General features: G+C 53.5%; 1 protein-coding gene across 10 annotated transcripts in view; it reads left to right on the plus strand.

Moving 5' to 3' along the window:
• STARD8 (StAR related lipid transfer domain containing 8) overlaps positions 1–27,455 on the plus strand; it is a 61,082-nt gene that overhangs the window by 12,894 nt on the left and 20,733 nt on the right. For 2 of the 10 annotated variants that reach the window (XR_012376122.1, XR_012376123.1), the window contains exon 1: positions 7,348–7,494. The exons of 1 other annotated variant lie outside the window; for it this stretch is intronic. Coding sequence is in view for 4 of the 9 variants with exons in the window: in XM_073885791.1 (XP_073741892.1) it covers positions 7,377–7,494 (118 nt within the window). In the remaining 5 variants the exon portion in view is untranslated. Of the gene's footprint in view, positions 1–7,346; positions 7,495–14,625; positions 14,783–24,955; positions 25,055–27,455 lie in introns of those variants that run through there. 7 more of the 10 variants (XM_073885794.1, XM_073885793.1, XR_012376121.1 and 4 more) reach the window with 6 other exon arrangements.

A 27,455-nucleotide genomic window follows, 5' to 3' on the forward strand; every position in this document is an offset into this window, starting at 1 on the left:
AGGCTCCTTGCCCCGGCCTGGACTGAATTCTATGTAGAACAGATAAAAAGCATTCCGGCTCTGACTGGAGCAAAGTTGAGTAGGGGTGGGGGCCCAGAGCCTCTTGCCTCAGCCTTCCCGTGTTCTCTCCTCCCCCAACCTCCCCAAGGCAGGCCTTCTCTGGTCACTGTGAGGAGCAATCTGCAAGCCTGCTGATGTAGTCCGTCCCACCTTTTCATGCTCAGATGAAGGTATCATGAACCCCGAAAGGGCGAGTCATGTGCCCAAGGTTGCACAGCTAGAGGGGGGCACAGGTGGCACCACGGGGCATGGAGGGCAATAACTTAGGCGAGGAGAAAAGCCTCCTTGGTTAAGCCAGAACACAGAACACGCTAGGCTTGGGCAGAGAACAGCTAGGGAAGGAAGGTGAGCAGGCGGAAAGGGGAGGTTGAGCCAGAGGCCCTGCCCCTGAGTCCTGGGTGTGAGCAGACCCTGTGAACCCTCATATCCTACTGGAGCCACCCTAGACTTCAAGACAATACGACAGTGCCCTACCGTCATGGGGCCTCTCACTGCACAGGGTCTGGGGTTCTGTTTGGACAAGGGATGTAGCCCCCTGTCCCCGAACTCTCTAGTCCGTGGGGTGCATCTGACCTGGGGCTAAATTCTGCCCTTCTGGCTGGACTCTTGGCCTTAGCTGGGCATTTTTATAAGGCTCCTTCGTCTCCAGGCTTCTGGGAAGGTAGCCTGGCTTCCAACCCGTTGTTGTCAGGAAAGTGTGGGGGAGTGGCCCGATGCTCCGCCCCTTTTACAGCTGTGCACGTGGATGCCCCTATCTGTTCCAGGTGTGCTGCTTTTTAATCTGAGAACCTTTGTGCTGCCAACTTCTATTTCCAGACTTCAGCATGGGTTACCCGAGGACACCCCATGGAGGAGAAATTACGGGAGAAGTTCCTCCCAGAGAACCTTGGGACTTCTCTGGAATCCCTTCTTCTGACCTAATCAGTTGAGCAACTCAGGCCCCATGAGAGCTCTAGAAGACTGAATCTTCCAGAGGCAAATACTGGAGGGCAAAGCCAGGGTGCGGGGCCCTGAGTTGCTTGCCCCTCCCTGGGTGGCCTCAAGATCTTCATCTGGACCATGAAGGAGTGGAGCAGATGTGCTCTGAGGGCCCACCAGCTCCAGGCTGGTCTTCTGTGGAAGCCCCCCACCACTTGGGTGCTCTCTCATGTGCTGCTCTAGAATCCCAGGGGAACATACCAGGTGATGGATGCAAAAAAGCCTGCCCCCTGCCATGGTTTGCTGGCCCTTTGGCCCAGTCACAAGAGGGTGGGGATGCAGGAGGCAGAATAACGATCCCTGACTTGCAAACCACTCCTCTGGCATAAAAGCAGCTTTTGCTTATGGCAAAAGGCCAGTTGCTCAAATGGACAGAGCCCTGAACCCCTGAGCCATAGTGCAAGGTATGCGTTACTGTGGGGTTGTTGGTGCACCCCGCCAGATGATGGGAAGAGGAGGAAGGGACTCTGCGAGTTTTGACCAGGGCAAAGGAGTAGGGACTAAGGCTGGGGACGGGGGTGGGGGGTGGCTGGGGCTGGACCCAGACAAAGGCAGAAAGAATCAGTGAAGTTCCCAACTCTGCAGCCTACATGATTCAAGGGCAGGAAGAAAGACATGAAGCAGGGTGAAGGGCTAAGGGGCCATCCTGTCACTGATAAAGGCATCTCACTGACACTTTCACTTTTGATCCACATAACATTTGAGGGAGGTAGGTGTTATTGTCTCCACTGAACAAGTGAGGAAACGGAGGCCCAGAGAGGTGATATGACATGTCCTCAAGTAAGTGTTAAGGCTGGCGTTCAGGGGCGCCCGGGTGGCTCAGTCGTTAAGCATCTGCCTTCGGCTCAGGTGGTGATCCCGGGGTCCTGGGATCGAACCCCTCGTCGGGCTCCCTGCTCAGCTGGGAGCCTGCTTCTCCCTCTCCCTGTGCTCCCCCCTCCCACTCATGCATGCTCTCTCTCTCTCTCTCTCTCTCTCTCAAATAAATAAAATCTTAAAAAAAAAAAAAAAAGCTGGTGTTCAAACCCAAGGGTGCTTTGAGAGTTGCAGTGCAGTGCTCAGGGATCCCTTTATCTGGAGCTGATAAAATCCATACATGGATACCATGTTGCTTCCCATCCAGCAACCCCGCTACAACTTGGCTGCAAGGGCCTAGGAATTATCCTTCCCATTTTACAAAGGCCCAGAAAAGGCTGATGATTGTACCGGAGTCATACTCAGGCAGGGTGAGAGAGGGGAGAGGCTGAGGCTCAGGTCCCTCACCTAGCTGCCTTCAACTGGAAAGCTGCGGAACGCTGCTAGAAGTAGCCCTCCTGCTGCCATTTTCTCTGCATCTGGTCATTTTCCCCTTACAAAGGCTCTCAGATCCATTATCTCAAGTTCTGTTTGCAGGGCAGAAAAAGTTATTTCCATTTTTCTAGGTTCGGTAACTTGCCAAAGGTCACACAGCTACTGCATGGTGGAAGCAGGACCTGAGGCCAGAGTTGGGCCAGACCCCCCTCTGTTTTCCCACAAAGTGCATTTGGCCAGCAAGAGACAGACAAAGTTCACTGAAGCATAGCATTTGAGACCAAAAGCAGCAAACTCCAACCCCTTGGGGTGACAGTTCAGCCCTTTGCTCTTTTCCATATGAACCTCTGAATTGCAGAGGCAGTCCTGGGGTCTCTGAGGGAGAAACGCAGAATCCAGTGAGCTCAGGTCTTCAGAGCAGACCCCAGAGCTGCCAGCTTCTGTGGCTTACTAGATGCCCTGTCAACCCAAATGGCCTTGTGTGCCAGGTGCGGTCCAGCCACACAAATGTCAGGATAGTGGTGGTCGGGGCGGGGCGGGGGGGTTCTCTCTCTTCCCCTCTCCCTACCTGTGGTCGCATTTCATGCTTGGTCATCTTTACGTTCCTCTATCCCAATGACATTGGGGAAAGAAAACCCCAAATTTCTCAGCCACCATTTGGTTTGGTCAAGGCTGCTTTGGGGCCAGTCACTCATTCATTCTCTCAACTGTCATCAGTCCTTTAGCCAATATCTCCTAAGTGCCAACTCAATGCCAGACTCCTTCCCGAGCAACGGATAGGCCATAAGTAATAAAACACAGTCCTGGCCCTCAGAGAATTCACACTCTTATTGGGCAGGAAGACACAGAGATAACTAAACTCAACATAGAATGAGTGCCGATACAACTGAGCTGTGGGAATGCCCAGATAGGGAATGGCTTATGGTATTCCTAAGAAGGGCTGCAGGAATATGCAGGACTTTGCCAGGTGCAGGAGATAGGGCAAATAACTTAGCCTCTTTGTACCTCAGTTCTCTCACTTATAGAATGGGAGAGTAACAATACCTGCAGTGTTTCTGTAAGGAGTCCTTGAGTAAAATATGCAAATAGCTGAGAACAGTGCCAGGCACACAGAAAGCACCATATAAGTGTTTGGGGAAAAAAAAAGTCAAAAGAAATAAGAATGAGCATTTTTGCGAGAGAGAAGATCCCATGTAACACATCTGGAGGGTTAATGAGGTCTAGGGTGTTCTGGGAGTGCCAGCCGATTTGCAGCGCTTTGAATGTCAATGTTAGAGGCATGGACTTGTCCCCTGTGGATGATGGGCAGCCATTTCCGAAGCTGGATCTTTGCCAAGGAGAGTGGCAGAGGATTCCTGTGTGAAATGCTAGCGCTCTGTCTACCAGCCCAGTAGGTGCTAGGTCCAAGAGACTGCCACAGGTCAGAGACCAGTCAGTTGCCACACACGAATGGAGGACAAGCCGTCTGCACAGCCCAGAGCCTGGCTCAGCATCATCTGGGAAAGGGTGGGTCGGTGGGGGAGACACTATGTATCCGCCCTCAAGGCGCTGCTCCTCTAATGGGAATAAGTCCTGCTTCTGCCAAGAATCAACTCAATCATCCTGGTAGGAAGTGGTGGAGACGGGTAAGGAAGAGAGGCTCTGTTGTGGCCTGAGGGGCAGTCCGTAGAGCCGTTACAAGCCAAGGCTGACACTCAGGCTGGGGGTGTTTAAAGCCTAGTGGTCACTCACAAACTGTGTGACCTGGGGCTAGTTGCTTAACCTCTCTGTGCTGCAGTTTTCCCACTAGAAAATAAAGGCAACGATAAGCATTTTACCTCCTCATAGAATTGTCACAATGATTAAAATCATATGTGGAAAGTGTTGGGGAGTGTTGGTTCATACAAAAGCACTTCATTAACATTAGCTCTTCTCAGTGACTCAGGGCCCACCATATGCCAGGTGTGTGGTACCCCTGGGATAAAAGGCAGTGGCCTGGAGCACACAGATGCACAGGACCAGTGTAGCCCATCTTCCTGGAGTGTCAACTTTCCTCAAAGGCTTAAAGGAGAAAAGCCCCCGTTTTTCTCAGAAAACAACATGGATGTACACCAGAGTTAACCAGGAAATCCAAGTAGGTGTTTAAGATAAGAGCGGGGACTTCAAAGACATCCTCTGCATGGAGCCAAAGCTTCCGGTTATGTCTTCAGCTCCCCCAGGGTTTCTACGCATTCTTCCCCCTCAGCCGTCAGGGGCATTGGGTACAAAAGTTCCAGCTGCACAGACACACGTGAGCTCACGGAATTTAAAGAGGGCTCATTCTCTGGGGTAAGGATGATCCCCGTCATGATACTGGTGAAAACTGAGGTTCAGGGTTCAAATTCTGCCAGCGTCACTTCTTAGCTGTGTGAACCTAGCAAGTCGCGTTACCTTTGTCATCCTTCAGTTTCTCCATCTCTGCAAAGAGGGCGATGGTGATGATGATGACAATAATAACAGTAACCTACTTTAGAGGGTTGCGGTGAAAATTAAATAGACGAATACCCAAAAAGCACCTGGAACAAGGCAGGGCATAGAGTTAGTGCTCAGGGCACAATAGCTTTTACTAAATCTGTTCTCACATTCCCTCCCACAACAACACTGGCGGGTAGGTGTCATCCCGCCCGTCTTATGAAGGAGACAATTAAAGCTGGAAGAGGTTAGATCACATGCCCCCCTCCTCTCTGCTACCAGAGGGCATTCCCGGTAGTAGGGAGGAGGTGGGAATAAATGAGCTCTGAGGTCCTTTCCAGGTCCAAGGTTCTGCGACTCAAGGCAAACTTTGGAGCCCCTTTCATGCCACTGTTCTGGCTGGGGCTGAAGTGGCAGAACTCAGGAAACGGGAGGGACTAGCCAGGGAGGGAGATGCCTTAGCAGGGTAGGAAATGGCCGCCGCCGCCCTTCCTTCAAGGCTACTGCTCCGAGAGGCTGTGTCCCGCACTCCCACCCCACCAGAGAGCAAAAGGGAAACTCCTGTGCTTGGAGGAAGCTGACTGGGGCCTCCTGCTCCTCAGAGAGGAACTTGCCCCTGGGGGGCAGAGGCAGTGCAGGGGCTGCGAGAAACTCAGAAGTCAAAGGCTTGCTAGTACCAAGCTGGGCACAGACAGAGGCCTCCCCGTGGCTGCCTCTCCTGGCTGAGCTCGTCAGGAATGGGGGTTGCTGATAGGCCAGAGGGTTCCGGGGGAGAGGAATGAGCTCCCCACTGATTGATGATCATATGGGGGAAAAGAAATTCCGTCAAGTAGCATGGCCTAGTAGAAGGAGTAGACAGGAGATCTGTCTTGACTGTGAGACAGACTCACTGTGTGACTTTGGGCAAGTTCTCTTCCCCGTGGGAAGCATATGTTCGTGCAATACTTTGTGAGCGCCTACTGTGTGCCAACACTGCCCTGGGGCAAAGGGTGACAGGCACGGAGATCAACACGTTTCTTTCTCATTCCTTTCCAGCTCTGCCCATGGCATCTATGAAAAGCGAGTGCAAATCTTGTGCAAATAAGCACATACGAATTCACAAACCCCTCTTCCTTCTCCTAGCCTGTCCCTCACAAATGGCGCTGTTTGGCCCTAGTCTAGCGGCACAAGGTATGGGGATGGTCGAGAGAGGGGCTGTGAACTTCACCTGTGTATCCCTTTACCATTATTCTGATTGAGTCATGGGATTATTATCCTCATGTTACAGACAAGGAAGTGGAGGCACAAGAGGGAAAACTGCCCAGGCTTTGCTGAGTTCATGCAGAGCCACGATTAGAATCTTGCCTCCTTACTGGCCACCACCAGAAGCGGAGTGGAAGTACCCAGGTCTGAAAGCTGACAACTTTCTGCCTTTCCTCCACTGTAAACAAAGGCGGACAGAACTCCCCACCATCCCCAAATCAGGGCATGCAAGTTTGCTTGCCGTGGGTGGAGGTTAGGGGTCAGGGAAAGTCATGTAATTTAGGGTCCTGGTCCAGGCTTTCTTCGTGGCAGATCCTCAGTGCTGATATCTTTGCGAATAGAAGTTAATCTTTCTTTCTTTTTTTTTTTTTTTAAGGTTTTATTTATTTGGCAGAGAGAGACACAGCAAGAGAGGGAACACAAGCAGGGGGAGTGGGAGAGGGAGAAGCAGGCTTCCCGCCGAGTAGGGAGTCCGATGCGGGGCTCGATCCCAGGACCCCGGGACCACTACCGGAGCCGAAGGCAGATGCCCAACGAATGAGCCAGCCAGGTGCCCCAGAAGTTAATCTTTCTTTATGGAGACTGCACGCTGTGCCAGGCACCATGCTGAGCTGCGATGGAGCCTCAGGACAGCACTGCAACAGAGATAATTGTCCCACTGAGATGATCACCAGGCCATTTGCATTCTTGGGCCTCAGTTTTGCTTCTCTAATGTAAGAGAGTCTATAAGAAAGGAACGCTTCTGCTCCTAAGGTCCCGGATATTCTCGGTGCTAGAAGGACTTCAAGGCGTCCTCTTTGGAAGCCAGGGTCCTGTTGCTCTGGTCAGACAGACAGAACATGGGCCTGGGAGGGTGGTAAGAAGCAGGGCGTGGAGGAGGCTGAGGGAGTGAGTGAGTCAGTCCACCAAGTGGGCTGGAGCCGCTGTTCCCCACTCCAGCTGGCTGTGGCACACGGGCTCCTGCCATGTAACGTGGTTGGCGAGGTTTGGGGGAGACGGGAGGTGGAGGGGCTGACCCTCACTATCTCGCACTGGCATAGGACAGCAAAAGAGGAGTGGGATCGGTGGTGAGACACCCCTCATACAGGGGGCCAGTATGCAAAAGGCCGGAGGGTCACGGCAACCCAGTAGAGGAGGTGCATTGGCGAGGGGCGAGGCAGAGGAGCCCAGCTAAAGAAATGACTTGAGGCCAGCGTAGGATAAAGAAGGGGGGCTTCCTGCTCAAGGTGGGGGCGTGGAACTTTTCTGGGGGCGGGGCAACCGGGGCCGTCGTTCCCTCAGCCCCTCCCTCCCTGGGCGCCGTCCCCGCCAGCGGCTCAGGCCCGGTACGACCACCCGAGGCGCCAGCGCTCCGCTTGGGAGTCGCCGGTGGACTCATGGCTGAAGCGCCGGGTGGGGGGCCAGCCTTGCGGCTCCCAAAGCCCCGGACGTGGGTGCCGTGGAAGCCGCGGGGTGTGAAGGGCGCTCGGTGGGACCCGCCGCGCTGGAAGCCAGGTGAATGGAGCTGGGCGGACCCCGGTGGGAGGTCAGGGCTTAGGCTCGCACGTCGCTGGGAGCCTCGGCGCTGCCGGCTGGCTAGGCAAAGCTTGAGCCCCCCTCGCCTCCGCATCTTTGCTTCCAGTCCCGCTTTCATCTACTAGTCCTCTCTCCGTTTTGATCCCACCCCTGGCTGGCGCTCTCCTTTTCTCAGACCTTCCATCCCCGCACTCCTGCTTTCTTCTAATTCTTAGCCAGCTCGTGGGCTTTCTCAAGGCGCCCGCATCCTTTCATCTCAGCTGTCCCTCTGGCTTCGTCCGTCCCTGCCTCTCTCCCTCTGCCTTCATCCTCCACTCAAAAAAGAGCGACATTTTGGTTGTTAACACATAGTAGGCGTTTAACAAACAGTATGTCCCTTACCCCCTAGTGCTCCAGCAGTTTCTTTGTCCCTGCCTCTGGCCTCACACTTCCACCCTCCCATCTGTCTTCCTGTCCCGCTCTATGTCTGGCCCTCCGCTTATGTTTTGACTTCATCCCACCATCTGTCCTTCTATCCCTCTTTTTGTCTCTGTATCCTTGGGTCTTACTACCTAGCCAGTAGCTCCACATAGCCCCTGTCGCTCCAGGAGACCCTTACTGCCTCACTCGGTCCCCAGTTGCCTGACATGGCCCAGCCACCCTAGCAGCATGTTTTTAGTCACTTTGAATTGCCTAAAAGCTCCATCCCAAGGCCTGTTTCCACTCTAGCGGGTCTCCCAGACTACCCGGTACTTTGAAAAAAGTATATATTTCTCGGAGTGCTTAAAAAAATTTCCGGGCTGGGCCACTTCCTTTTCCCCAGTAAGTTCTCCCTTGCTCCTGCCCGAATGGCAGGGAGGACGTAGCAAACTGGGTTGGGTTTCTCAACGTGGGTTTGTCATAGAACACGAACACACTTAAAGCACAGGGCCCCCAGAAATCCTCAGAACAGACTCTCTGATTGTACATATGTGGACCCCGAGGCCCAGAGAGGGCAAGACTCTCAGCCAGGTCACACAGCTCCTCAGTGGTAAAACGGGGGTAGAAGCCAGAGTTGCAGTGTCCTGGCCCCTGATCCAGGAGTCACTTCCCTGGTGTTTCCTGGGGGTCTGTTGATCCAGAGATATCAAGTGTCCAAACCTGGGGGCCTTGCTGTCCCCTGTCTCCCTGTCCTCTGGGACCTGATCTGGCTGCCCACCTGCCTGGGTTGGGTCTTCTCTGTCTGGGGGCTACTGTTGACTCTTCCACTGGCATGGGAGTTCCATAAGGCAGAGGCCCTGGCTGTTGGGCCTACCTGCCTTGTTCTCTGCTCCAGCCCCCCGCCCCACACCCAGTGCCTGGGTGCCCATGTTGACTGATGGGTTGATACATATGTATAGGGAAACCAGGGCCCTGGCTGAAGATCAGCTCAGAATTTTTATTTAGTGAGAATGTGTGTGTGTGTGTGTGTGTGTGTGTGTGTGTGTGTGTGTGTGTGGAGGGGTGTGTGGAGGGGTGTGGAGGGGGTAGCTATGTTTGGAGAAGGGCACACTGAGAGGGGCTTCAAGAGCCCAGACCCTTCGTTGAGTGGCCCTCAAGTGTCACCACACATCCTGTGCCCTCTCTGATGTCACCCAGGGGCCTCTGCGGACTATTCTTCAGGGGAAATAGACAGGGTGAGTGGCCAGGGCATGGTTCTGTCTGCTTGAACTGAGAATACCAAGCCCTAGAGACCCATAATCTTAGGGTTGGACTGGGCCAGATTCTGGGCAGGCCCGTGAAAGCGAATCCCCCGCTCCCACCTCCCACCCGCAGCCCTCCAACTTCGCGGCCGCTGTATCTGGTTGCAGCATGAGGTCAGACCATAGTGGACTGACGGGGCTGCCTGTTGGGTGGGAAGGAAGAGCCCACTCTTTCTTCCTCCTCCATCTCCTCCTCACCCTTTCTGTTTTGTCCCAGGAGCTGCTTCCCTTGAGGGACAAGTGGAAAGGTCCCAGGCAAGGGGGCGGGATCCTGGGCTCTGTTCAGAGGCTCTGTGTGTCCTTTGCCACTGGGTGAGCTGGAGGCAGCGCTGGAGGCAGGGGCCAGGTCTCTAAACTTCTAGGCTGGTTTGGCCTCAGCACCTGCCCCGCCTCTTTCTCTGCCTTTGACCTCAGCCTTCCTCCTTCCTTTTTCTCACTTTCCTCTGCTCTTTCTCCTCATCCTCAGAGGACTCTTACACCCCCAAGTACTCCCTTCCTCTGCAGAAGCTCCAGGAATGTTGGGTTTCTAGGAGCCTCACCCCCACAGGAACGAACACACAGAGAAGCTCACAGAAGCAGAGAATGTAATGGAAAGAAGGTACCAGGGGTGTCTGGGTGGATCAGCCGGTTAAGCATCTGACTGTTGATTTCGCTCAGATCATGATCTCAGGGTTGTGAGATTGAGCCCCTCGTTGGGCTCTGGGCCCTCTGCCCCTCCCTCTCTCTCAAAAAAAAAAAAAAAAAAAAAAGAAAAGAAAAGAAAAGAAAAGAAAAGGAGGTATCCAAGAACGCAGGATCCAGCTCTGTTTTTCCAGATGAGGAAACTGAGCCTGGCCAGGAAGGAGCGAGCTCAAGGACTGAAACTAAGTCAGGCAGAGGGGAACATTGTTGGGGGGCACAGGGACGGTTCCTCTGGTCTCAGCTGCTTGTAGCTGTGCATGGGGGTGGAGTGGGGCAGGGCGAGGGTTTTGTGTTAGAAGTTGACTTGCTTTCGCTCATCTCACCACACCGTGACTATCCTCTGGAAGGGCACGAATGGGGCGGGAGAGTGCGAGTGGACATCCTGCTCTGGGTGTCTGTGCCAGGTTCACCAAGGGCTCAGCCCCTTACTTTGTTCGAGCTGAGGCAGGCAGACCTTCTCGAGGGAATGGAGGGGGTGCTCCCTTTGCCTGCAGCTGAAAACCTCTGGCCCCTTTGAGACTGGCCAGTAAAGCCAGGCCAGGGGCCCAACCTGGGTGTGAAATGGGGCCCGCCACACTGTCATGGCTCAGTGAGTCTGTTGTGCGGATGCTGGGGGCCGGCTCTCCAGCAGCTGACAGTTTGCCTGCTATCTGTTGGAGAGATGGGGGCAGGCTCTTGGGTGTCTGGGGAAGAGTGGGAGGCAGAGACTGAGGGGCCCTGGGTTCTCCCTCTCCAGCTGCCCAGTCCAGGTGCCTGGAGGTTCATCAGGAGCTGCCCCAAACATTCCTTTCAATAGTTCCAGGAGGCAGGTGAGAGGGAATAGACACATCTGTGTCCTAGCTTGGAGTTGGGGAGGAGGGTGTCCTGGGAGAGTAAGCGATCCCTGAAACTCCCCTGGCCTGTGCCTGGCTCAGCCAGTACTCCAGCTTTCCTCACAGCCAGCCCAGGGCTCCCAGCCCAGCACAGAGCCCCCCCCCCGCCCCGCTTTCAGGGTACTCTCGGGTGTGGGGTAGGCACAGCCATAGTGGTCTCCTGGGCTTTGGGCTGAGAGGTGGTCTTTGTGCTCCTCCCGGGGCTTAGCTCCGTCCCCCACTCCCACTCAGCAACGCACGCACGGTGAGGTGCCTGTTGCCCCTGACCTTTTCAAACCCCTCCTACTACCAAATCCCTTTCTTCCTACATTGGTCCTGTTCTGGCTGCCCTTCTTAGCGCAAGCTCCCCTGCTGTGGGATGGCTCCTGAGGCTTTTTTTTTTTTTTTTTTAATGAGCTGTAACTGTCTCATGTTGTGGGGATCTGATCAGTAGCCCCCTTTCATGAAACTGGGTGGGGGCCCCTGAACCTTCGAAAAGCAGGCCTTTCCCGTCCTAGGCTTGACTGGTGGGCTCTCGATGAGGTATGCGGGAACATGTGTGTGAGTATGAGGGCATCCGTGGTCATGTGCTGTGCAGGGCTGGTCCAAGTGTAATTCATTTCCCTCTCGTGGTTCTCTCTTCTCAGCTGGGTTCTCTGGGATTATTTGCTGCTGATCCTTTCGCTCCACGGAAAAAGAGTAGTGGAAGCACCTGTTTCGTTACCCTCAGCCGTTCCAGAGTGGGGCTATGGGTCTGCCTGCAACAGTCTGAAGAATCCCCATTCGTAGACAGGGAGGGCTGTGGGGGCCGTCAGAAGTCCAGATAGGCACTTATTGGGACCCAAGTGTCTTGGAGTGTGGCTCACAGTAACAGCATCTGGAGTTTCTCTCTGCCACCTCCTAGAAGAAAAGAGCTGATTGGCCTTGGAAAGAGGCTGAGCTGTTCAACACCTTGCTTGGCCATCCCATCACCTGCCACCACCCTTTACAGTACACCCTCACATCCACTGTCTTAATCTTGCCTGCTAGGGATTATGCTCTATCCTCATTTCACAGGTGAAGACGCTGATGCTTGGAGTGGCACAATGCCTTCCCCTCGGTGACACAGCCAGAAAGTGGTAGAACTGGAGTAGTACCCAAGTCTTTTACTTCATTGCCCAGTGCCTCTGTCACCATATCTAACACTTAGGAGCAGGTACTGTGAGCTAGCCACCATTCTAAGTGCTATTTAGCCCAGTGGATCTACCTAACAGCCATATAAGGTCAGGACTGTGATGATCCGCACTTTACAGGTGAGGAAACTGAGGCACAGAAAGGTGGAAAGTAATTTGCCCAAGGTCACAAGGCTAGTAAGTAGCAGAGTTGGGCTTTGTGCTTGGGCTGTCTGGCTCCAGAATCCATCATACTGCTCTTTGTATGACCCAACTGGGCTTTGGTAGTGGCAGAGGGAAGCCCCATGTCTAGGGCATAGAAATGCATACGTGCACCCCAAGGCTTTTCCACCTGCCCTCAGCCTGCTCTCATGCACTCTACGTTTCCCCCCTTAATGGCCGAGCTGGCATCTGGGGTAGCACCGGTAACAGCACTGTAGGACACACAGGCAATAGTGGGGGCTCATGGGAAAAGGGACACCCAGAACCTACGGGCTCCAGTTATCACCAGAGCCACTCGAGATGCAGCCCAGAAAGGAGACTGTGAAAAGGTACCATTTCCTCATCTGTTCCAGGCACCATTACTCTGACTTAGGTCAGGGCCTGGGGGGGTAGATCAGGGAGCAAGGATTGAAGGAAACGAGCTATCTCCTTCTAAAGAGGCTGAGTTCTTGGCTTTCTAAAGCTCATGGGTTAAGAGAAGGAGATCAAGAAAGACCCAAAGAAATAGCCTGGACATTGCTTGGGCTATTTTATTTTATTATTATTTTTTTTGGCTTGGCCATTTTAAAAAATGTCACCATGTGCATGGCAAATATTAGGATTGTGGCTTTTCCTGACTATTGTGTTCACTTAGTCATTCAAAAGATGTTTTTATTGAGTACCTACTCTATGCCAGGCGCTATGCTCTTTTGTAGTTTTTGTACTTTCTGTAGTTTTCCCTTTTTTAGTTGTCTGGTTTGATTACTTTTTTTTTTTTTTTTAAAGAACCGGGTGTCTCAGAATCCATCATCTCTGAGTCAGTTAAATGTATCTACTAAAAGGTTAGTGGGGTTTGGTCATTATTTATATGACTGCAATTTCTTCATGGTTGTCCCTTGAATATCTTTCAGCATTACTGAGAAACTACCGTGGGCACTGTGCTTGGTGCCATGTGGTGAATGGAATCGGCTCTGACATGGCTTCCTCCCCTTAGAGAAGCTACAAGGATATTGCAGGACCCACACTTTTATACCCTTTTAGCATTTTCCAAAAGCAAGATAAATTTGGCCCCAACTCAGGACCTTAGGGATGCTTACAAATATAACAGCCCAGCCTCAGGAAGGAGGTCGTCTACCTCCCCACCCATTACAGGGGTTCCTGACACTGGGTAGGATTTTGTTTCCAGAAGTGAGTTCTGGAGTCTCATCTGCAGGTCTCGTCTACATCCAAGACCCACAGGGACATGGTTCATCTTGAACAAAGTGCCAGTTCCCTTCCGTCTTGCCACTGAGAGGAAAGGAGGGGTGCACCCCGGGGGGTAGACTTGCTTCAGCATTTCTCCTCTGATTCTCATCAGGGCCAGCAGGGAAGGAAGGTGGGAGAATTACAGTTTGTCTGAAGACCAGACAGGAGGGGGACACCTGGGGCTCTGTCTGTCTTTGCCATTGTCTGGGTGACCTTAACAAAGTTGTTGTCCTAATAAACATGAATTTTTGCTCTCGCCTGTGTTGGGTACTCTAGCAAACAAATTAGATGGATGTGGCCCATGCTTTCCAGGAACTTCAGCTTCATTTCTCCCATCTGTTAGGTATGGAGAAAATAACCCACGTGCAGGTATTATCCCTGCCATGGATCTGGTGGGTTAGCTTGAGTGAGTCATCTCTTCTCAGTTTCTGTATCTGTAACTGTGGAAGATGGCGGTTGGATGGCAGGTCGTCTCGAGTACTCCCAGTCCCCGCTAATAGGAGTCCTCAATTCAACAGTGAAGTCATGGTTGTGAACTTGTATTGGACCCTTGTGAGGAAAGGCAAGAGAGAAATCAAATCTTAACACTCTGTTTCTTATAGAATTTAAGCCACCTTTCTGACGTCACACTCTTGGGAGCCCTTGCCTGTCATGATTAATGCATATGCCCCAAGTTTTCCATGAAGTTCTCCGCGGAGGTAGAGTTTGGACTTGAGGCAGAGAGCTGGGGGTAGTGGGGAAGTTGCACAATGCTGGGGCCTGAGCAAGGTGGGAATGGCAACTTCCTGCTCAAATTGTTTATGTCCAAGATTGTCTCTTGGTTGTCCCCACTAACCGGCGATCTCACTGAAGTTGTCTTCTGAACTCCCCGTAAATTACCCGCAGCAAGCCACTGAACCTTCACGTGCACATGGCGCATGTATTTAAACCCCCCCTACGGTGCCAGGCACATTCAGAGCCCAATAAATAGTCTATGCGCCTGGCCGGCTGCTCGCTCCTTCACCCTCCGTCGCGCGCTCCGGCGGTGACTTCTCCCCGCCTACCCCCTCCCCACCAGCGGTGTGACCTGAGCAAGAGTCAGCCGCGCGGATATTGGAGCAGCTAGGCGGCAGGGCCCCGCCCACCGCAATTTGGGCGACTTTCTTGGGAGTCCGGTGGGCCGGACTGCGCCCTCATTGGTCGAGGGTCCTGTAGGTGGGCGGGGCGTCCCTACCGCCCAACTCGCCGCCCGTTCCCTCCCCACCTGCGCCGAAAGTGGCCTCGGGTTGACAACAGCTAAGCAGCCGCGGCAGCTGCTCCTCTCGCTGGCACCCTTACCCCCGCCCGACCCCAGGCTCCGCGCGTGCCCCGGACGGGAGCAGTCCTTCCTGCACTCACCTCCTGCCCACTGGCCGCCGTGTCAGGGTCTCGAACCCCAAGTGGTGGACGCGGGCTCCAGGTAGGAGTTGGGGCGACGTCAGGCAAAAATCCGGACCAACGGGGCCTCCTGGGCCCCCTGGGCCCCCTGGCCCGGCCTAGTCCCCGGCGCGCTCTGGCCCGCCCCCGCTCTTAGCGGTTCGGCCGGGCAGCGCACGCAGGAGACGCAGAGGACGCAAGCCGAGCCACCTTCGCCCCCGGGGCTTTGGGGTCGGAGTCGCCGAAATTGGGGGACTCCCTGAGCCCGCTGGCAGCGCTTCTCCCCAGGGAAGCCCCGCGAGTCGGGTGGTAGAAGAAGGCTTTCCGCCCGTTATCCCGGGCTTGGCCGGAATTCTGGAGCCAGAGCTCTGGGGCTTTGGAGGGGGACTGGTACTGGGCAGGGGTGGCGGCCCTTCGGGCTCGGTGCCACCTCGCCTACCCTCTTCCTTCCTCTGCTTTTGAGGGCATTTCCAGGAATCCCCGGTCGGGCCCGATGGGCTTTCCCCTTGGCCATTGTCTTGTCCTCCCTTCTGAGAAACGCTCCGGACTTTCCTGGTATTAAGGTAGCTGTGGGGATCAAGTGACAACCTTTGGATAAGTCGCATCTTTCAGGGCTCAGTTGCCCCATTGAAGTCCCAAATGGGTTTGGATTACAGAAGCTCTGAGGAAAGGTTTCCTTTTAGTGGACATTTTTTTGGGATTTCCAAATTAGGCAGTCTGGGGCTCTCTCCATTTCTCTTCTCCCAAGACTCTTTAAAGTGGAGCACTGATTTAGGACTCAGGAAACTGGGGTTCAGCCGCTAATTCATGTGACCTTACACGTGAGTCATGCTACTTCTGCGGGCCACAGTGTTTTCAACTGCACTTGTGCACTTTCAGCTGTGCTCAACTTCAGGTGCTGGGCTGGATTTCAGTATCTAAAGGGCCCGTCTCTTCCATGACATTTTGACTTGTCACGCGGGTTCAGGCTCCTCCCTGGCAGGTAAAAGGTTGTCTTTGAGATCCTTGGGGCGACAGAAGCTATGCAGATGGAAAGCTTTGTGGTGATTATGCCGCCAAGCAAGCTGGAAAACGAGTAGTGGCGGGAAGGGTGAGCGGGGCAGCAGCCAGACTGAAGGTGGGGAGGAGTGAGGCCAACTCAGAGCCTGGGACCCCAGAGGTCGGGCTGGAGAAGCCTGGCTTGCCTCTGTCCCCCTTGGAGCCCCGAGGTCTGCCCACGTAGGAGGAGAGGGTGATGAATCACACCCAGGGCTATTTTCAAACCCGGACTCCTACTGTGGGACCCGTTCCCACCCCCACTCTAAGGGTTGCTGTCTCCACCCACCATCTTTTCTTATTGCTCTCGCTCTCTGAGTTTTCCCCTCACTTCCATCTGCCAGGAATAAAGGAGAGACAATTTCTCTCTGGGGATGGGAAGGCAGCCAGCCCAAGGGCACAGAGAAAGAGGCACGGCTGCAGGTGGTTTATGAATGGTTGATGGAGCAACCGGGTAAGAGTGTGACAGGAATGAGGGTGTTGGGGGTTGGGGATTCGTTCGCCCTAAAGCTACAGCTACCGTGTCACTGGACATTCTGGGTTTGGTCCTCATTTCCGGCGTATGACCTCTGTCCAATTTTGTTCTGGATTTGGGGTTTGGAATTTCTGTTCCCTGGGCCTCTGTCATTAGGGCTAGAAAACACCACATGGACAGAATCCCGTTTCCCGTCTTCTCTGGCCTTCTGTCCACCTCTTAAGCAACTCTTAGAGAAGTATGCTAAACCTCCTGGTGCATCCGCAGCTCACCTCCCCCCTCGGGAGAGGAGACGCGGTTGAGAGATACCTGGATGTGTTTAGAGCAAGAAGAGGGGCAGAAGGTGCACAAAGGGGCTGTGTAGCTTGTGTGAGTGCTGGGGAGTGGGGCAGAGTTGTGCAGGGTGGATGGAAGGGCCTTCCTTAGTAAAGCACACCTCCTGAGTTTGAGCACAGGAGCCAAGAAAGTGGCACAAAGAGGCCTGAACTTTGACCCTTTCTGCCATTCTGAAGTTTTAAAATTCTGCCCTTAGGGCTAGGGATTGGAGAGGGAGCAGAGAACCCCTGGAGCCAGCTACAGGGATACCTGCAGCAACACAAAAGCAAGAAGGTTCCAAAGGGAGGAGAGGAAGGAACCTGGATGCTGTTGCAGCTGCTGGCGCTTTTCTGCTTAGGACCCTCTCGGAGTTCTCTGTTCCGGCCACAGAACGTTCAGGTTCCGTGGATGGCAGGCTTAACAAAAGCAGACTGTGCCCTCACCTTTTTGGAGAAGGTGGGGCAAGGGGTCTTTGGCTGGAAGAAGGAATTGCCTCTGGCTTGAATAAAATAGAACTTTTTCTTTGGGCTTCAAGTTTGGGTAAGATCAAGTGCCTTGGCCCTGGGCCCTTGGGAGGCTATTATCAGATAAAATAGAGATAAACGATCTCAAAAATACAAGGGCTCTAGGATGGGAAGTGTGAGCTCCCCCATCCTGCAACCCTAAGCAAAGTAGTTGAGCACAGGCCTGGGCACACAGCTGTTGCTGTCCCGTGTTTATTAAGGCTCTTTTCATCCGTGACCCGCGCGCGTTCTTGGTTTGTGTGTATGTGACGAGGGGGTACTAATAGTCCTCGAATCAGTCTGTCACAGGTCTGAAAGGCTGTGTTTGTGTGTTGAGTCTGCTCTTGCCCAACCCTCCACTTTGGGAGCTCACATGTCGCCGATTGCTGTCCCTGTTTACTCCGACCCTCAGGTTACTGGTACAGGTAACCGGACGTTAAGTTCCTCAGGAATCCAGGGTGGTGTGGGGCAAAGGACAGGGGACTGGGAGCTGGACATATGGGGGGTTTAAATCCAGGCCCCGCTGCTCCACCTGTGACCTCTCGGACTCTTAGTTTCTCCTCACTGTTTCCACTTCACTGGATTAAACGAGGGGATCCATGGCTAAGTGCTTTGTAAACTACCAAGTACTGTACAAATTGTTAGTCATTAAGTTCAGGCTTGGCTAGGTCTTGTGGAGGACACAGAGTGTAACCCCCATCTTCAGGGAATCTAGTTTGGGGGTTCGTGGCATAAATAATGCATGGCATACTAAGTCTTTACCTCCGTGAGGACTTTTAAAAAAAATGATTATGAAGACTTTCAAACATATGTAAAAGTAGAGACGATTAGTGTAATTAGGCCCTCTGTACTCATCACGGAACTGCAACAGCCCATGGCTATAATCCTGCCTATTAACACTTCCATCTACTTCACCTTCTTTCTTGTTGTTTTGAAACAAATCCCAGACATCTTACCAATTTATCTATAAGTAGTTTTCTCTCTCTCTCTCTTTCTCTACATATATATATATATATAAAGATAAGGATTCGTAAAAAATAGCTACTGTACCATTAGCACACCTAGAAGAGCCCCTGAATATCATCAGATATCCTGACAGTGTTCATATTTCCAATTGTCGAGGGGGCTGTTTTGCCCGGGGAGGCCTGACTAGGGAGCTGTTGCTTTTGACTAAGGGGAAGATGACTGACAGAGGCGAGGCAGTGACATTTGAGCTGAACCTCTGAAGAGAGGCCCAGGCAAAGTCAGAGCTGGAGCGATTAGGGAGCCCCGGCCCCTCATTTTACAGCATTAGCCACAGTCTCTGGGACTGCCGCTCCAGAGGCACAAGAAACTTTGTGCCTTGCTCCTCTAGCAGTAAATGGGGTAACCTCTCCCACTTGCCTCCCCAGTTCCAGGGCCACCCAGGAGTTTGAGGTCAGCAGGCCTGGGAGAATTCCTGGGAGGCTCCTCTCCTCCTGGCCCCTCCCCTGGCCCCTGAGGCCACTTTGGAGCAAAACAGGATGCATTCAGGATGAGCGTCTTTCCCAGCTTGTCATCTAATCACCAAGGCCCAGCTTGGAGCTTCCTCTCTCATTCATGATAAAAACCCTCACTGTCTCCCTTTTCCCTCTGCCTCAGTAAGGGTGTGCTGACTTCCTCCACATCCGGGCCAGCCCTGCTCCACCCCCGTGTGGAGCTGAGGGAGAGCTTCCCTCATCCGGGCCTCCCTTCCCACTGCTCCAGAGCAGGCTGTGAGAGGACGGCGAGACCCCATGAGTGCTCTCCCTGGCTGCAGCCTCCTGCTCTTGGGCTGTCCTTGGGAAAGGAGTGGCTCCTCTCCAACAAGCCTGGGGTCCTGCCACTGCTTGGTTAATGATTGAGCCACATAATAACCACCTTGAAAAGTCACCTCTGGGGGATGGCCATTAACTAACTCCCTGTTCACTGCAGGCCTTAAGGGGGTCCCATCTTAACCCTCGCCTGCCCCAAGGGGACACTAACAAACATTCCTTCGCGGGAACTTCCAGGGCCAACTAAACATCTGCCCCGGTGTCTTCGTTTGGGCAGACGGAAGCTGTTCCTCACATTGCTGAAGGACACACGTTCGTTTGGGTGGTTACTGAGAGGGTCAGGGAGTTGGGTTGCTAGGGATTCAGATGGGCAGTGGGGTAAGGGGGACTCTTTAGGCATCAGAGTCAGAAGGGGCTGGGGGTGTTTCCAGGAGCACTTGACCCCCTCTAAGGTCAGTTTGAAAGAGCGAGAAATACCCAACCAAAGGATCTGCCATTAGTAGGCCTGCGTGTGTGTCCGTTTTCAGTACAGCTGTGGGTCCCTCCTCCACACTAGGCAGGGACCTGGGCCGTGAGCCACACTGTAAGGTGCTGCTGTAAGGCTGAGGCCTCCTGCAGGAGCCTGTATCTTGACAAGCAGTGGAGATTGGGACGGGTCAGGCCAGGTCCCATTGGGAAAGCTCTGGACCCCAAGCGGTTTTCTGCAATTTCAATGAGAAGAGAAGGAACCAACATTTAGGGATGGAGTCAGGAAGGCTGGCTTCTGGTTGTGCCTCTCTGTAGCTGCTTCTACATGAGTGACATTTGCTTTCTCTGGGCCTCAGTTTCCACGATTTTTAAAACTGGCAGGGCAGATGGCGTGCACTCGGTGGTCTCTCAGGTTCCAGTCCAGCCAAAGATTAAGCATTCCCAGCCAAAGCCTTTTGCTTGTCCACAAGGCAAAGGTCAGTTGGCTTTAAATTCTGCCAGGCCCAGTCACTAAGTTTCGCCCGTTGGCTGGTCAGTTTGGGCTGACCAGGCCTTGAACTGCCACAGCTTGGGTTTTCCTTGAGCCATGGGCTTTTGTGCAGTTTGCTCTCCAGCCCCCTCCCCATGTTTGTGTGTGTCCCAAGTGGCCACCCTCTGACCCATTCAGCCACAAGTTAATGAGTCACCTGCTCTCCCTGGGTAGTAGCGGCCCGAGGTGCTCTTGGGATCCCAGGTCTCTGTGGGAAGTGGCCAAGGGCTCAGCCAGCCCCAGTCACCTTTATGCTTTCTCCCACAATACCCCAGAGGTAGGAAGCAGACAGAGCTCCGGGGAGAAGGGCCTTTAGAGGACACTCGGTCCAGCTCTCCTTGTGAACCGAGATCTTCCCACCAGGTATTTGCGTAGCTCTTGTGCCCCCATCTTCAGTACCCGAGCACAATGTTTCAAAGCAGTTGCTTTCATTCCTGGGAGGTCCAAAAGCATTTGTTTATGTTGAACTGAACGCCATATCCCCATGGCTTCTACAACCCTGGGTCCCAGCTCTGCCCCCTGGGACCACCTAGCCAGTGTCTGTTCTCTCTGATTCCCAGAGGTCTGAGGACAGAACCCAAGTCCCTCTGCTTCTTCTGTACACCAAACAGCCTCAGTTCCTCCAAGTACTTCTCAAGGGACCTGGGACCAGTCCCCTTCCCAGCGTCATTACTGTCTTTTGCACATGCTACTATTGGTGGCCCTGGGAATGGGAAATGGGGCTCTGGAAGTCCCTCACTCTCCTCTGTTTATTTCTAGCCTGAACTTTTCTTTCTTTTTAACATTTTATTTATTTATTTGAGAGAGAGAGAAGGAGGGAGGGAGGGAGAGCACAAGCAGGGGGAGTGGCAGGCAGAGGCAGAGGGAGAGGGAGAGGGAGAAGCAGGCTCCCCGCTGAGCAGGGAGCTTGATGCGGGGCTCGATCCCAGGACCCTGGGATCATGACCTGAGCTGAAGGGAGATGCTTAACCGACCGAGCCACCCAGGAGCCCCTAGCCTGAACTTTTCTACAAGACTTCTCCATTATCTTTTCCTGGTGATTCCAGCAGGTGCCTTTTGAACCCCCAGACTCCTGGGTCCAAACACCTCATGCAACTCTTTGATTTGTTTGTTGGTCAGGCCCGGCCAGCTCTCATGACTGGGGAGCCCTTGGAGGCGAGGGCCTTCTTCTTGGGGCCCTCATAGCAGAGGGCAAGTCTGGTGAGAGGAGGTGCTCACTTTTGATGAGTTGACTGCAGTGTACTCTGTGGGGGCTGCCAGTATATCCTGTTTTCCTGCCACTTGCTTTCTTCCCTTGAGCTGGTGGAGGTGGTAGGGGAAGGGGATATTTTGAGGAGCATCAAAGCCGGAAATGAGTATGAGCCATGCCCACAGTGGGGCCTAGAAGGGTGAATCAGATGGGGAGACACACCAACTCAGCCATTCCTCCCCTGCAGTTGACGATGATGACCACGATGAGTCTTCCTATTTCTTTCCATTTCCAAGGCACTTTCACTTCCACGATTCCATTCTGTTCTCAGGGCAGCCTGGTAAGATAAGCAGTGTGATCCTTGCTGATGCCCACCTGGGGCCCAGATAGGGGAAGGGCCTGGTCTCCGAGGGAGGGAGGATTTGGAGCCTAAGTCTCCTGATGCTCAGCTCTGCCTATTTCCCCCAAACCACACCCGGCAGCCAAGGCAGCTGGGGCTGACTCGGCAGCTTCCTCACCACAGAGGAACCTCTGCCCAGGCTGCAACTCTGTTCCCATGGTAGAGGGAGCAATCTTCAGGGGAGGTGGCCAAGGATTTCCTGTCCTTTATCTGGGCTGGCCAAGGGCTGGCCTGTCTGAGGTGTGAGACACGCACTTGCAGCCAGCTTTTCTGCTCCAGGCCAAGGTCAAGTCAGGCTGGGGCTACAAGCAGGCAGCTTGGGAAGTGCTTGGCCCCAGGCATCTGGCCTGAGCAGCCCCCCACCTGAGCAGGCCTTTCTAAATGGGAAAAGCAAAGAGGGGCGTGTGGGAAAGGGGCCAGAATAGAGATGAAGCCAAAGGCGTGCTGAGTTGTGTGCACGGAGCTTGGGGCAGGAAAGTGTCATGGTGGGGAGCAGGGGCTCTGGGATAAACAGCACTGGGTGACTTTGGGCAAATTACTTAACCTCTGTGAGCCTCCATTCTGTCAGCTATATGTACCTACCTCATGGGGTTGGTGAGTAGTAAATCCGATCATATGAACAGAATTCTCACTATTATTGTTGTTTAGGGGTACTTTCTGCCACCTTGCCTCTTTGCTGTTTTTCACTGACCCGGGACTGTGCGGTGCTCAAACGTGCTGCCCGCTAGGCCTTAGGTCTGGACTTCTCTGTCCTTCAGATTCTACTTCCTCCCAAAAAGCATTCCTTGGCCACGCCCACCTGTAGGGAGGGATCCTTCTGGCCTCCTCGAGTGATATTTTTGACCATGATAATGACAATAATCATAGTAAACTCTTCTAAATTCTTGACACATTTGAACTTATTTAGCTCCCATGGTACCTCTGTAAGGTAAGAACTACTATCCTCATCCGCATTTTACAGATGAAGAAACAGGCAGGGAGAGGCTAAAGGAAGAACATACGTAAGGTCACATGGCTAGGGAATGATGGAACTGGGATCAGGCCCCAGGCAGGCTGCATCCACCGCCCACACCCTTAGCAACGGTGCCATGCCTCTTCTCCCTTTCTCGGGTGCCCGGCCAGGAGGCCAGAGCTCGGGCTTGGGTCTCCCTTCTGCCCCTGACTGCTTATCTTACCCACCAGTGATCAGTCACTCCTGGGCACACAGTCCCTAGGTCCTGGCCTGCCCTCTCCCCACCAAGGTGGACAGATGGAGAGGAGAGAAAAATCAAAGGGCTGGGTACCGAGGCTCTAAAGCAGAGCTGCACTGTTGGGGGAGGGTGTGCAGGAGGAAGCTGGGGAGGTCGCTCTGACAGCGGCGGGCCTGCCTGATTAGCACCTTCTAGCACTAGGGGTGGAGAACAGGGTGCTGGGTGGTATCAGGGAAGAAGAGACGTTATAATGATCTTTCCTGACAACTAGATTTTGTTATTTAGAAGGTGTGGGTGGTTAGGGGCAGGCGGGAGGGTGGCTGGATTAACTTGCGTGACCCCTCCAGCTGGTGTGACCCGTGCTGGTATTGGGCATGTGGAGGGGTAAGCTTTGGTCCAGAAGCTCTAGCCCTCCCCACAATGTTCCCACCTCAGGGCCCTCGGGGGGCTACGGACTTCCTTCCCATAGGCTGTACCAGCTGTGAGCTCCATTGCTTTCGAGCTCATTCTCTGTGATCTTGCCACCAAACAGAGGCCAGAGAGTGCTTCAGAGGACAGCCCATCTTAGCTTCTGCCTCCCTGGGAAGTATGGGCCTCGTCAGGTATTCCAGGAGAGTTTGGCTTTTGTTCAATTTCAGACCTTGGTGCCTAGCATGGGGCCTGGCACCAAGTAGGAGTGGATTTGGAGGGGAGAGCCTAGGGAGACAACATGGGAACAGATTGACAGGATGGCTGTGGGCATTTAGGCAGGCTCTAGGCCCCCACCGTAGTCCAGTGGAAACCACTTGACCTTCTGTAGCCTCAGTTTCCCCATTTGTGCAGTAGGTCTGCTTTGGACAGGGCTGTCATAGGGACCACATGAGATGTGGGATGGTCAAGTGTTTTCTCCACCGATGGGAGGTTACTTCACACTAAGGGTTCATGCTGCAAAACTCCTGGTGTATGTTTCTTGTGTCTATGGCCAGGGTGACTTCTCCTGTTTAATGAAGAGTATTCTAACTTGGTGGACTTGGGGGACTCTGGATCTAGACTGCCTGGATTTGCACCTTGACCCACCACTTCCTAGCTGCTGATTTGGGGCAAGTTACTCGATCTCTCTGGGCCTTAGTTTTCTCATCTGTCAAATAGGAATTTCATAGCACTTACCCCCACAGGGTTGTTGTCAAGATTCAGTGATATAAACCATATAAAAAGTACCTATGCCTGGGACACAATAATGACTCAGAACCCTTTGGTGGTGGTTGTTATTATCTCATTTTATACCTGCAAAAACCTCCTGTTGTCAGTGATATAATCATATCGCTATTTTATGGATAAGGACACCAGAGCACAGAGAAGTTAAGTCTTGCCCAATGTGATCTGGGTAAAGTTCTTAGCTCAGGGCCTGGCACGTAGTAAGTACTCTGTAAATATTAGTGTTTAATCTTAATTATTATTAATAAATACATTCAGTATCATAAGTGTTATTATCAATAAGGAACACAACCACAGCTGAGAAGTAGCAGAGCCAAGACTAAAAGCCACATTCTCAGATTGTTAGCCCGTTAGTCTTCCCACTGTACCCGAAAACCTCTGTTTCTAGATATTACACAGCTGTTAGGTCACCATTTTGGATTCTCCTTCCCTTCACCCCCCATGGCCTAAGCATGCACGTTGCCACCCCCTGCCCATAAAGCCAAGGAAGGCCCCTGCCCTCCCCTTTCTGCCCAGAATCACAGCCCTCCCTTTGGCTGCGGGGCTCAGGCGAGGCTTGTGTCCACTGGCTTACAGAGGGGGAACAGACCCTGTGAAGAGGCTACTTCTCTCGGGCCCATTTTCTTTCAGTAAGAGACAATTTTTTTTCTGGGATCTCAGGGTGGGACCAGGCTCCTTCAAGGCATTTCCTGCCCAGGAGTTTATATTTGGCCTCTGCAAAAGGAAAAGGAAGTAGGCAAGGGAGGGGGTGGGATGTAAAAGTGGTGGCACAGGGTCAAAATGGGTGAGTGCCAAGACTTTGCAGGCTAAGAGAGGAAGCAGGAGATGGCGCATGTCCCTTCTCATGTGCCCTCGCAGGAGCTTGGGAAGAAAGCGCTGAGGGTTCCTTGAGGCCAGAATGCCTTCACCCTCAGGCAGAGGTTATTTTCCCTTTTTACACCTCTGGGCCTTGGTTCCTGGCCCCGTGGTTTCTGCCCTGGGGCAAGGTGTTCTGCTGGCTATCTAGTTGGCTGAGTGGCAAGCGTGTCTCCTCAGTTCCGTGTCTTTGCTGTAGTGATGCCAGAGGAATGGGTGGAGTCAGAAGCCTGCACACTGTTTAGCTGGAAAGCAGGACTTCCCGTCTGGGTGTTGCCAGAACATTCTGTAGCCCTTACCGCACTGCAGTAGGGATACTGAGACCAATAGGATCCAATGCTGTGGGACGCCGGTTGAATGGGGTAGACAGTCTCATGTGCCGCTGAGAAGGTAATGGGAATGTGTAGGGGGTCACTTCACTTGAATGAGCGGTTGGGTTGTAGGGGGTTAGTGAGAGGTCAGGAAAGGAAGATTTCATGGGGGTGGGGTATGACCTCTGTCTTGATGAATAATGGGAGTTTGCAGCTTCAAGTCAGGCTGGGTCTAGGGTGTAGGAGGCCTCAAGTGCCAGGTGGAAAGCAGGCTGGTGTCTGCTCTGTGCTGTGGGCGGTGGGGAGCCTGCTAGGCTGCAGAGTAGGAGAGTGGCCAGGTCAGAGCTGGGCTCTTGTAAGAAGAAGCTGGCGGGACAGCCTATTGAAAGGAGAGACTAGAGGCCGGGAAGTTGGAGGGCTGAAGTAATCCAGGCATGCCAGCCTAGAGCACGGTTGGGCTTGGGAAACCGTGACCGCTTGATGGAAAAGTCGATAGAACCTGGTGACTTAAATACATGAGTCGAGAGAGGACAGAACAGGATGACTAGTGGTTTAAGCCTGGGTGTTCGGGTGCCTTGGGAGGCAGGAAAGCAGGAGAGCCAGACTGGGAAGGGAAGATGGGTTTGGTCTTGGTCCCCACTGACCACCCTCACTGGAGTCTCCCAAAAGAGAATGTGCTCCCTCTACTGAACCAGCCAGTGTGAATCACACATGCCTCTGCTCTGGGTCTAGATTTTGGTGAGCGGCCACTAGGAGACGGAAAAACTGAGGCCCAGACAGAGTTGGTGGCTTGCCCCCGGTCACCCAACAAGTTCCTAGTACAGTTAAGGCTAGAATGTAGTTCTCCTGACCTTCAGTCCAATACCTGTACCGTAGTGGAGAGCAGTTACCACTGGTCTAACATCTGCCCCAGACCAGTTAGGCTGGTATCTCTTGCCTCCAGGCTGGCGACTGGAGGTGATGGAGTAGTGCATGACTTATTAAAACACCAGTCCTTCCTTGTAACCATGACCTTGTCAGAGCACTTGGGACTGGGTTGGGGGCAGGATCCCCTGAGGGCAAGAAAGCTAATGGAGTGACTGCAGCAGAGTAGGTGGCAGTTTTGACCTTCACCGGCTGGGCAAGAATGTCAGGTGCCTGCTTCAACCCTGCAGTATCAAGTACCAGCCTAGGAGACCACAGACTGGACTCTGGACCCCAATTTTCAAGCAGCCCCGGGAGGCCAGAGGCCTGGTTTAGCCACAGGGCCCTTCTGAGCCTCCCTCACTTGAAGCTGCATACCAGATCTCAGGCTACACCTCGTGGGGGAGAGGGGCACGGTTGGGGGGTGGTTCTTGTATAAAAACTCCAAACTCGAACTGCCACTTGTTCCTGGCTGACCTGACCCTGCCTGCAAGGGATTGACAGTGTCCACAGACAAGGGACCTGCACGGAATCGGGCATCCAGTCTTTGCCTCATCCCTTAGCACATCTTCAAGGAGGGGGTGCCTGAGGCCCCCAGGGAAGGTGGAGGCCGACCTCAGTGTCACACTTCAGGTCTGGAGTCAGCCTTTCTTTTGTTGTGGGCATTGTCCTGGATACTGTAGCGTGCTGAGCAGCATCCCTGGCCTCTACTCAATAGGTGCTAGTAGCATCCCTCTCCAATTGCCATGACCAAAAATGTTTCTAGACATTGCCAGAGGTCTCCTGGGGCATAACATTATCCCTGGCTGAGACTCCCTGAGACTCCCTGACTCCCTTTGGCTTTGGTGCGGACATGGAGCGTTAAGGAGAGAGGGGTATTAGAACGGGGACCACACATATCAACCTGCCACTAGCCAGCAGGAAGATTCAGTGGCTTCACTATGTTGCCACCCAGTCGCATGGTACTGTCCCTGCCTGGGCTGTGTGCCTTGGTGGTGCTGCAGTTCTGACAGGGAGACTCCAAAAGCGTTGCTCACACGGGCCCGGGAGCTTGGCGTCCAGCTGTAGCTCTGGCTGAGATCAAGACTGGCATCCCAACAGGTGCAGCAGGGGCCCCAAGTCCTGCCTTGCGACCTAACAAGCTAGAGGCCAGCCAGTGGCTAGCACTGCCAAGCTGGCTGCCTGAAATCCAACAGCCCTTACTGCGGCACCCCTCCTGTGGGGTTTGGAATGTGGGATGAGAGCTATTTTGGTCTTGCCTCTTTCCCCCTTTTGCCCCCTCCCCTGTAAGAATCTACTAAGAGTTGTGATTACAGCTAAGAACAGCAGTAGCAGGGAGACAAGTGTACGCAGTCTCCCGGAGGACAGGGTATTGCGGACCCCCCTGAATGTCCCGCCCAAGGTCAGGAAGGGAAATCTTGGCAGTCGTAAAAGTCATGACAGCTGTTAGTATGAGCCCTTGTGAGGGCTTCTCTCGCTCTGTCCCTCTGGAGTGGGGGGTCATAGCCAGACAGTCCCCTGTTGCAGCTTTTGTGTAAATTTGAATGAAGCCCCGCCTCTGAGGGACCCAAGGCTCA

The sequence above is a fragment of the Callorhinus ursinus genome, unplaced genomic scaffold, assembly GCF_003265705.2.
Source record: "Callorhinus ursinus isolate GAN/ISIS: 27379988/994484 unplaced genomic scaffold, GSC_fseal_2.0 scaffold66, whole genome shotgun sequence".
NCBI lineage: Eukaryota > Metazoa > Chordata > Mammalia > Carnivora > Otariidae > Callorhinus > Callorhinus ursinus.